Source organism: Myiozetetes cayanensis, unplaced genomic scaffold (assembly GCF_022539395.1).
Source record: "Myiozetetes cayanensis isolate MyiCay16 unplaced genomic scaffold, myiCay2020 scf12, whole genome shotgun sequence".
Classification (NCBI taxonomy): domain Eukaryota; kingdom Metazoa; phylum Chordata; class Aves; order Passeriformes; family Tyrannidae; genus Myiozetetes; species Myiozetetes cayanensis.
This window is the reverse complement of record NW_026086826.1, coordinates 9,158,703-9,169,434: the sequence shown is the minus strand read 5'-3', so window position 1 is coordinate 9,169,434 and position 10,732 is coordinate 9,158,703. Positions and strand designations below refer to the sequence as shown.

General features: G+C 43.0%; 1 protein-coding gene across 1 annotated transcript; it reads left to right on the top strand.

Annotated features, from left to right (window-relative positions):
• Positions 1–379: 379 nt before the first annotated feature.
• DHCR24 (24-dehydrocholesterol reductase) lies at positions 380–10,534 on the top strand. The gene is made up of 9 exons (XM_050307036.1): positions 380–674; positions 1,916–2,071; positions 2,490–2,595; positions 2,832–2,950; positions 3,041–3,304; positions 4,032–4,175; positions 5,136–5,333; positions 6,101–6,279; positions 8,306–10,534. The coding sequence occupies exons 1-9, from the start codon at positions 444–446 to the stop codon at positions 8,457–8,459; spliced, it is 1,551 nt and encodes a 516-aa protein (XP_050162993.1). The 5' UTR covers positions 380–443; the 3' UTR covers positions 8,460–10,534.
• The last annotated feature ends 198 nt before the right edge of the window (positions 10,535–10,732 follow it).

The following is a 10,732-nucleotide window of genomic DNA, read 5'->3' as shown; positions in this document are numbered from 1 at the left end:
CCGTGCCTGAAGGGCACTGACCACCACGGCACCTCCACCACTGCGCTGCCAAGGGCCGGTGCCCAGTGCCGCAATCCTGACTGGGGGATCCCCCCGCCCTGCTCCCCCCTCACCCGGTGTCCCAGGCCCGTTCCCCAGCCCTGCCCGGGGTCCGACCCGGCCGCCCCGCTCCGTCCCCGCCGGTGACTCCCCCGCCCAGGGGGGGGCCCAGCCGGCCGGGGCGACGAGGGGAGCGCGGGGCCGGCCGCGCGCAGCCAATCGGCTCGCGCAGCGCCTGGTCCGATCTCCGCGGAGCTCCCGGATTGGCCGCCGCCCTCCCCTCGCCTCACTCGCGGGCCAATGGCGCGCGGGGGGCGTGGCGCGGGCGGCGAGCGCGCGAGCGGCGGGCGCGGCATGGCGGGGTCCCCGCGGCCGTGAGGGAGCGCGGGCAGTCGGCGGACGCCATGTCGGCGCTGTGGTCGGTGGGCGCGGGGCTGCTGCTGCTGCTGCTCTGGGTGCGCCACCGCGGGCTGGAGGCCGTGCTGGTGCACCACCGCTGGGTCTTCGTCTGCCTCTTCCTCCTGCCGCTCTCCATCCTCTTCGACATCTACTACCAGCTGCGCGCATGGGCCGTCTGGCGCCTCCACAGCGCCCCGCGGCAGCACGCCCAGCGCGTCCGGCACATCCAGGCGCAGGTGAGGCTCGACCGGACCCCAGGACCCCCGCCCCGGGCTGGGGGATGGCTCTGAAGGGGGAAAACGTCCCTGTCCCACTCCCTGCCAGCCCGTGCCCGCCCTGCTGCTCCTTCCCACACTCGGGGCAAAGTCCAGCCGGAGCGGGGAAAAACGAAGGATTAAACGCCAGCGGGTATTTCAGCCCCTGTGGGGGCTGTTTTTGTCCCTCTCTGAAACTCTTCTGGAACTTCCCCCCCTGCGGGCGCTGCGGCATCCTCAGGGATGTGCCGTGAGCCGCGCTGGACGCTCACCTGGCTCAGGGACACACGTGTGTGGAGCGTGGAAACAGCAGCCTTGGAATGGCAGGCTCAAAGCTGTGTTTTAGTGCTACTTAACATCCTGCTTCTCGGCACTGCCAGTTCCAGGATGTGGTTGAAGGGGAAATTAAACTTTTCCTCCCTCCACCCAGAGATTCAGATGTCTGTAGTGTTTCTGTACTCTCTGGTATTTATGGTAATTCTGTCACGTCTTCTCTTTTATGCCTTGCCTCTCACGTTCATCGCAGGTACAGATGGATATTAATGTGCACAGAGTTATTCTCTGAGGGCTTGGGGTTGTTTGTGTTTTTCTACCATCTGTAGCAGCAGTTGAGCTTTGAAGAAAGCACTACAACTGATGTTTGTTAACCACTGTGGCTTTGCAGAATTCCTGGATCTGATGTATAGTTTATGTATTTTCCTTCTCAACTTTTCATAGTGTTCCAGAAGGGTTTGAGTTGGAAGGGACCTTAAAAACCATCTCATTCCAACCCCCCTGCCATGGGCAGGGACACCTTCCACTAGACCAGGTTGCCCAAGGTTCCTTCCTTCAGACCAGGTTTTCTCCCTTTGCCCATTTAGTTGCAGGTTCAGACTACTTTTTGTGTGTTTTGGAGTCGAACTAAGACCATGACAGTGATAATACCTCCCTTAGAGTATAGATTTTCCTGTGGGTTTTTTAAACTGTGTTAGTTTCTTGCTAGTTTTCTGAATCCCTACCCAAAAAAACCCAAAGGTACAGGATATTAGAAAGGCTCCCTCTACATAACTAGACCGCTCTGGTGGTATTTTATTTAGATATTCAGAGGTCTGAGAGAGTTCCAACACATCCCTACCGTAACATAGAGATATCCAGGATTTGTTACTTGATGTTAGAGGAGTAATGGTATTTATGAACATCTTTTCACAGTGAGAGAAGAATGTTTCCGTTGTTACTTCTTGCAGGTTCGGGAATGGAAAAACGAAGGCAGCAAGAGATACATGTGCACAGGCCGGCCGGGCTGGCTGACTGTGTCACTTCGTGTTGGGAAGTATAAGAAGACCCATAAGAACATCATGATCAACTTAATGGATGTCCTGGAAGTGGACAGTGAAAGACAGGTAACAAATTCCATCAGAAAGCTTTTATAATAGTAAAGTTTACAGCTTTCTTTACAATATCTGTAGCTGAAAAGGTTAGATTCCATATAGAAGAAAGGATTTTTGTAGGAGTTTTTACAATGTGTGCTTGGATCATTCTGTCAAAAAAAACCCCCAGCATATGGAATTGCTTGGCTTTTATGTGCTGAAGTCTAAAAGACCAGATTGATTTATGGTTTTGGGCACCAAGCAACAAGATATTGAGGCAGAGGAGGAATCACTAAACAGTTTCAACTATTTTTAGTAGCGCTCTTAGGAAAGTGAGTCTCTGAGTTCTGATAACAGATGGAAGTGTATCCAGTTAGCCATATTTTGTCTCTGTTAATGCTGAACACTTAATTTATGTTTGGGGGGAACTGAGTTTTGTGTTGCTGTTTAGGTTGTTCGTGTGGAACCTTTGGTGACCATGGGCCAGCTGACTGCACACCTGAATCCCATGGGCTGGACTATTCCCGTGGTACCAGAGCTGGATGATCTCACAGTAGGTAAGGGTCGTTGTGATGACAAGAGACTCACTGATTTTGCTGCACTTTCATTAGTTTTTTATGCAGTAACACTGCATTATTTAAAAGGTTCTGTAAATACTCTGTTGAACTTCCTTTTTTTTTTTTTTTCCCAATAGTCTTAAAAGGCATGCCCAGAGCTTAGAAGTGAGGTTTTGCTCTCATAAACCACCTTCATTTAGGAGTGTGTTTGATTTATTATGTGCTCTCTTAATAAGGTGGCCTCATCATGGGAACTGGCATTGAGTCATCATCCCACATCTATGGACTTTTTCAGCACACCTGTGTGGCCTATGAACTTGTTCTTGCTGATGGAAGCCTTGTGAGATGTTCACCAGTAAGACAAAATGTTACTTTGCTATCATTTACAATGTCGTTGACAGTTATCAGTGTGGATATATGATTTAGTATGACATACTTTTTGCAGACTGAAAACTCAGACCTATTTTATGCAGTGCCTTGGTCTTGTGGTACTCTGGGTTTCCTGGTTGCAGCAGAAATAAAAATGATTCCTGCCAAGAAATATGTCAAAATACATTATGAGCCTGTGAGAGGACTGCAGAAGATTTGTGAGAAGTTCACTGAAGAGTCTAAGAAAAAGGAGAATAATTTTGTGGAAGGACTTCTGTATTCTTTGGATGAAGCAGTTATCATGACAGGACTCTTGACTGATGAAGCTGAGCAAAGCAAGGTAACTAAAGGGAAGTTATGCACAGAGAAAAAAATACTCCCAAAGTCTAATGAAGGTGTACTAGATGACAGCATAAAACTATTATAAAATTGGAATAATCTCTTAACATGGGATTAAAAGTTAGGTCTGTCCATCAGAATATTTTAAATTACTGTTCTTTGCTATTACGATCGAGTCTGTTCTCTAAATCTCATCAATTGATGAGAAATGACCCACTGATTTCATTATTCTAGCAAATAATTCAGTCTACAGACTCTTCACTTCAGTACCTGAGGGGGAAGAGAAGGATCTTTTCTCCTGCAGTGAACAATGCTGCTTTGAACTGCAGTTATTCAGAGTAAATCTCTTCTCAGCAAGCTTTTAATTCTCTTAATATTGGTGAAACATCAGGGATATGTACAGGAGGGACATGCTAACTGTTCATGCAACCCTCAACCTGGATGTTTCTCCTTTGCCATGTGAGACTTCAGGTTAATGGTGGGTTTAGAGACTGGTATTTTAGGAATCCATTTCTGTCACATTCATGGTCTCTTAAATAGCTTATAAATGGCAAGCCTTGCTTAAATTAAACCTTAATGCAAGAAAGGTAAGAAGGAGCCATGCAGGTGGAGAAATGAAGGCTCTGTCACAGAGGTTATAACATGGATTCCTTACAGTAAAGGAATTTGGGGACATACTAGGCTAGGAAGGTGTAGCTGTTATCTAATGAATGAATGTTTTCTTGCAGATAAACAGAATTGGCAACTACTACAAGCCATGGTTTTTTAAGCACGTGGAGAAGTATTTGAAAGCTGACAGGACTGGAATAGAATACATTCCTTCCAGACATTATTACCACCGACATACACGCAGTATCTTCTGGGAGCTCCAAGTAAGACCAGTTCCAAAGTTAAGATACATATGCAGGAGGGTGCTCTGCCTTTTCCAAGTGTAGGTACAATGTACCTTTTTCCCCTTGGCAACAACTTCTGTCTTTCATGGCAGAAAAACCCAGTGAAATTTATGACAAATTTACAAGTTTGCATTTGGGTAAAACAAACCCAAGAGCACTTCTTTTATACAAGGCATTGTACCATAAACTCCTGATTTCTGATTTAATGCTTTTCTGAATTTAGACCTTAAGTACATATTTCAGCATTAAGCTTTTATACCTACTCAGTGATTTTCAAATTCAGATGATGAAAAAAACATGAATGTAAAATTGTGGCTGAAAATTTGCCCTGCCTAAGCTCAGAGCAGTAATTATGCAGTAATGTCATTACTTTGAATTTTGTAAATGTGTTTGTTGCAATGTGCAATTATACAAAACTTTATTTGACATTCTGAAGTATTCCTCTTATTATATTTTGAATCTCTCAAGTGAGAGACCAGATCCTTTCAGCCCCTGGAGAAGTTAGACAGGAGTTGGCTGTGCAGGAAGTAATAAAAATTTTAGAGCTTTAAAATGCTTTTAAGAACTGATTTTGTATATGTTTACTCTTGCAAGAGTTCTGTAAGGTTAGCTTCTTGTGCACTCCTCTCTTGGCTGTTGTAAGATAATAGCCTGTTGTTCTCTGAATTTCATTCTCTGAAATTATTTGGGGCTGGATATGTTCAGATTCATAGCACTAAAAATCAGAGGTAAATAGAGGAGGCTTTAGGGCAGGGCTCTGTAGCCAAGTTCAGTCTCTTATTTCCTCATATTTGTATTATAGTAGCTTAGCAAAAGTATCAGCAGTTAAATTTATTGAAAATCTCTCTTAGTATTGTTCTGAGGATTCTGAAATGTTCTTTTAGTTCACTTACACATTCTTCTGTCAAACTCTTTTTTTTTTTTTTTTCCTCTTTAAAGGATATCATTCCATTTGGCAATAACCCCATCTTCCGTTACCTGTTTGGCTGGATGGTTCCTCCAAAAATCTCCTTGTTAAAACTCACCCAAGGAGAAACCATTCGAAAGCTGTACGAGCAGCACCACGTTGTACAGGACATGTTGGTGCCAATGAAGAGCCTTGAAAAATCCATCCAGACCTTCCACGTTGACCTTAATGTAAGAACACGTGTTTTTAGGATGCAGTGAATCTTGGAATGTTTGTGATAAGAACTGTGACTGTTGATCTTAAGACAAAATATCCTGCTTGTGTGAAAGCTCATTATTGTGCCCTGGGGAGTACTGTGCTTTGTGAGTCCATGATTCAAGGCTGCAGCAGAAATGCACACAGCTTTCCAAAACAATTAAAAAAAGGAAAAAAAAGAATTAAAAAAAAGAGATTCAAACTTCAGTAGAAGCCAACACTTCTAAAAGATCTTAATCACTAAGTAAAACTTGAAATGATTTTTCTTTCACCTGAAATGATTGGTGGTCTCACTAAACACCAGCTGTGGAGATTAATTTCCCTTTCTTGCTTTCATTTCTGAATTTATTTCAGTTAGTGTGGAAGTCCAAACTTGGCAATTTCAATTTTAGACTAACCTGGAAAAGAATCTCTTCATTCTCTATTTTACTCAGAATGTTTATTCAGGTGTTGCTTTGGGATCGGGGATGGTTTATTTGTTTGGGTTTTTTTCCTTTTCATTTCAAATATTTAAGGGGGAGGAGATGTAATTCTAGGACACTGAGTCTGTTTGTGTCACGGTCATTAGAAATGCAGCTAAGAACAACACCAGGACAACTGGAAAGGAAGAGCTGAAATGAAGAGTTTCAATCCCAGATGGAGAAGAAGTCTTCTTAACTCTTTACTGTGTTACATTTATTAACAAGCTTAAAGGATTGTTTTGTTACAAAATAAGTGATACAGTGTTTTCCTACCCCCACAGGTGTACCCTCTTTGGTTATGTCCTTTCATATTGCCCAACAATCCTGGTATGGTCCACCCCAAAGGAGATGAAGCCGAACTCTATGTGGATATAGGGGCTTATGGAGAGCCCAAAAGGAAACAATTTGAAGCCAGGGCTTCAACGAGGCAAATGGAAAAGTTTGTAAGAAGTGTGCATGGGTAAGGATCCAACTCCTCAGAGGAGTAATAATGCCTATAACTTACACCCATGGGATTTAATCACAGTTATTTAATCCCACCGAACTTAAATATCACAATAATTTAACTACAATAATGGAAAACTAACTTAAATTTCTAATTTTGATGTTATGATTTTTGAATATGGTTTCACTTTATGATTTGATTGCAAATCCAACCAACCAAATGGACACTCTGGCTGAAGTTCTTGCAGTGTATTTGTGAGGTGGGTGGCTTTGGGTCACCTTTCAGCTCCAGGCTGCTCTGGGAGTGCAGTCTGCTGTAACAAAACAACACATCCTTGGAATACATCCCTCAGGAATCCTGCAGGCTGTTAAAAGTTTGGACAGCTTTCCTGCCTGCCCTTGGAACTGTTCTCCCTGCAGTCCTTGCTACGGCTCTGCCCTGTCCTTGTGCCAGGGTGTCCTTGCCCAGGGAGCTCAGCCTTGCCTCTCCCTGCAGTCCCTGTGTGGTAGTGGGAGTCTCTCCTCCCACAAAACTTGTACTCCAGAGCTTCCTTTTCCCTGCCTCAGTTCTTATTAGACAGGACCACAGTAGGCGTGAGGCATGTGCCCACCATCTGTCACGGACTCATGCCAGCCTAATTTGCTGTAGTGGTGTCAGTGGAGAAGCAGCCACAGGCTGGTTTCTCAGGAACAAAAAGCAACTACACGGTATTTTTACACCATCGGTATAATTTACCCGCATTTCTATTTTGACCTACTTCTCAGTCTAACAGTGCTCATGTCCCATGTGGCTGAGCAACAGTGGCGAGGCTGCTTTAAGATGATTTGGGGACTGTAAATGACTTTGAGCTGCAATAAGGGATCCGACAGAGAACAAAGAAACCCAAAGTTAATTTTAAGCTTTTTATTTTTATTTAATTGAAATTGAGCTTTTAATTTAAAGATCTTTACTAACAAAGTTTTGTCTATTTTCTACCTGCCGCTGAAAAATGAACAGTGGATAAATGCTTAATCTTATAGTTGCGTAATTGCACACAACAGTAGAGCTTTTAGTAGGTTTGTGTTTTGCTGCTGTACTCTGATGCTAGCTGCAGTTTAGAAAGCACAAGATGAACATGAAGAAGAGTCCACAACTAAATAAGGATTTAATTTGTAAATGGACCTTTGTTTAACCATGCTTCATTTACACTATGAATTCATCTTCTCTGATTTGGTTGTGTTTTACCTCCTACGTTCTATTCTCAGTACCCAATCCTAAGAAATTAAAAAGTCAAAGGATGTATTGCTACATCTGCCTTGAATGGATTTCATAAGACAGCTAATACCACACACCATGACTGTATCTCCATGGATCATAAGAAAACGTGCAGAAAAAATACACCTGTTTTTTTAATCTGAAATTAAGATAGAAATAGAAGAGAATCAGGCTTTCAAGAGCAGTTAAAAAGTATTTATTAGGTAGAATTTAGGTTATATATGGGTTTTGGTGCAAAGAGCCAGACTCTGGATTGGGGAAACTTCAGAAGTTCTCTCCAGACTTGTGTTTCTGTGAATAAAATTTGATAGAATACAAGTTGTCAGAGGATTTGGCTGCCCGTGGTTAGCATGGCTAAACATGACTCACCTTTTATACACATCTTTTTAATCCTTGTGGTAGCAAAACTTATGAAAGTATCAATACAATGATGACTAAAGAACCTTATTTTAAAAGCAGTAATTACTTTAATTACTTTCTTTTCCCATCTTGCCCTTCACCAAAGTAACTGTAGCAGTATCCTGCTGTTTTTACCCTTACATGTTATTTCCTCTTGGAAAAGAGATCATCTTAATGTTAAATCCACAAAATATAGTTGGCTGAGTGTCCCAGCATAATCCATGTGAGCAATTGTACTTGCTTATTTTTAAAAAACATTTTGATGGGGTTTGCTATTGAATATTTGCTGTTCATAGCTTGCCCTGAATTTTTTATTTAATATTCTATATCAAATCTTATGGCATAATTAATGTTGAATCTCTGTCCCTTTTTTCCCCCCGCTCTCCAGTTTCCAGATGCTGTATGCAGATTGCTATATGACCCGTGAGGAGTTCTGGGATATGTTTGATGGTTCGTTGTACCACAAGCTGAGGGAGCAGATGAATTGCAAGGATGCCTTTCCAGAAGTGTATGACAAAATCTGCAAAGCTGCAAGGCACTGAGCCTGGCTGAACTAAACAGGCAATCAGGGAAAGAGGAATTTACCTATAGCTAGTCAGTATATCCTTTTAAAAAAAAAGCTTTATTGCTCTCCAAATAAGCTCATTCTTGTTGATGTTTAAAGGTATGAGTTCCTGCTTTATACATTTATGTTTAGTATTTCTTCAGATGTTTTAAAATCAGTTTTCCAAACTCAGAGTGATTGTTTTTAAGAAATCTTAAGTGCTAGCCTTTGTATCTAATGTAGTCACATAGGTGAATTCACCTATTTCCAAGCAGAAGAAAAGTAACGGGAATGAATGAAGATACTGGAGTTACACCAGCTGTGTACCATAGCTCTATTTAACATTACTTTTGAAAATGGGAGGGGAGGGCTCAGAAATAGGTGCCAAAGCATTGTCTAATTAATGTTGTTGTTAGAAACATTTGCCTTCAGTCAGTATCCTGCAGAGCAGCTCCGCAGTGGCTCCATCATCCTCCAGCTGGCTGTCCAGTGCTGCTGGTGGTGGTGGTGGTGTTGCTGCGCTGCCTGGGGTGTCCTGCACGGCAGCTGAGCTCCCTGACAGTGGCTTCTGTTTCAAAACTGAGCACTGAGGTGTGAAGAAGATGCTTTTTACTTGTGCCTATCAGATTTGTACTGTTTTTGATTATGAAGTGTGAATGGATGTGTAGGTTTTAGGTATTTCGTAGTTGGCCAACAGTGCATTGGTTTTTTTGCCCCAAAGTATCAATGTTCTGGCTTTGTAGACCACTGAAAAGAATTGCTGCTATTTCATATAGCCAAATTTTAATTTCCTTGTGAGTTGGTGTATTCGGATTTTTTTACTTGGTTGGTTTGGTTTTTTGGGGGTTTTTTGGTTGTGGCTTAATTTTAGTGCCTTAAAAGTACTCAGTTGGAGGAAGATGTGGTTTATTTCAGATGGTTCTGTCCTGGCCCAGTAGGAAAAGGAAGTCAAGGCTGCGTTCATACGAGGTTTATTAAAACAAGTGGCTGTGGATAAGAACTCTTGATTTGAATCTTGATACACACAGGCTTTGGTTCTGACTCGAGTGACAGTTTTGCTTTTCATTTTTAGTTGGGTTAGGTTGATAGGCTTTGTAAAAGGACTGTTTCAGTCACCTGGAGAGGAAATCAACAGCAAGTACTGTTAGTTCCCTCTTCTGCTGCTCTCAGGTGAAAATGGCACAGTCATGGACTTGACACAGTTGAGTGTAGAAGTGTGGAAATGTTTTGACCCTGTAGGCAGAAACAGGGTTCCAAACCAAGCCCGTGTCTTGTCCAAGCAGTACTGAAAATTGTTACTTGAAACCTTACTGAGCTTGAGGGAAAAGAAAGTCCTTTTCTTGAGGCTTGTGTAAGGGTAACATGGAGAACTTCTTGAACAGTTACCAGTGGGAGGTGTAATTTTATTATGCGTGCTAAACCAATGATTTTATTTATTGATAGGTGGATGTTTATGGTCCAGATGAAACCAATGATAAAGCAGTAGCAGGAATAAGTTTGGGCTGTAACTCAGTGATGCACATCGTGTGCAAGTAAGGTACCCCCCAAAATCTTGTGCAGGGGACTGGTGGCAGGGACAGCATTCCGTGGGGAGACACAGCCAGTGCAGAGTGTCTGCAGTGGTGCCCGAGCCATGGAGCTGTGTCAGTGATCCAGGAGTGTCTGCCATGCCATTCCAGGCTGCACCAGGGGTACACTGGAAGGCAAGTGTTGATTCTCAGGGTGTGACCTGCCTTCCTGCCCCTGGGGCAAAGCTACGACTTAGCCCAGTGCTTGTATGATAGTCTGCACAGAGCAAGAGTGGTTTGGTTAGCTTTGAAAGGGCAATGTTAAAACAGCTAGAGGATATGCAAATACTTCTACTTAGGCTGTGTTTCACTTATGTACTGATGATCTTTAGGTATGCACTGTGTTTGTTTTTTCACTCCTTAGTTTACTGGCAAACTTTGTATGCCGTGATTGAGTACTGCAACTGTATCAGTCACACACATGCACACACATAATTGCTGTTGCTCTTGATTTTTGGTTGTACTGGGTGTTGAAAATAAAGCTCTGGCCAGCATACTGTTCAAAGTGGTGTCTTTTAATGAGTAATTACTTGCTTTTCAGCAGCTGTTTATCATTTCTCTCGTGCTTATTGTGTCTTTACACATGGTCAGCAATTACTGAGAAAAGCTGCTCTCTGGGCGAGAGACCCGAGGCACTGGGAGATGGGTGGGAGATGAGGACCCTGGTGCTGCAAACTGCTTCGAAGGAATGTCTTTGACGTCT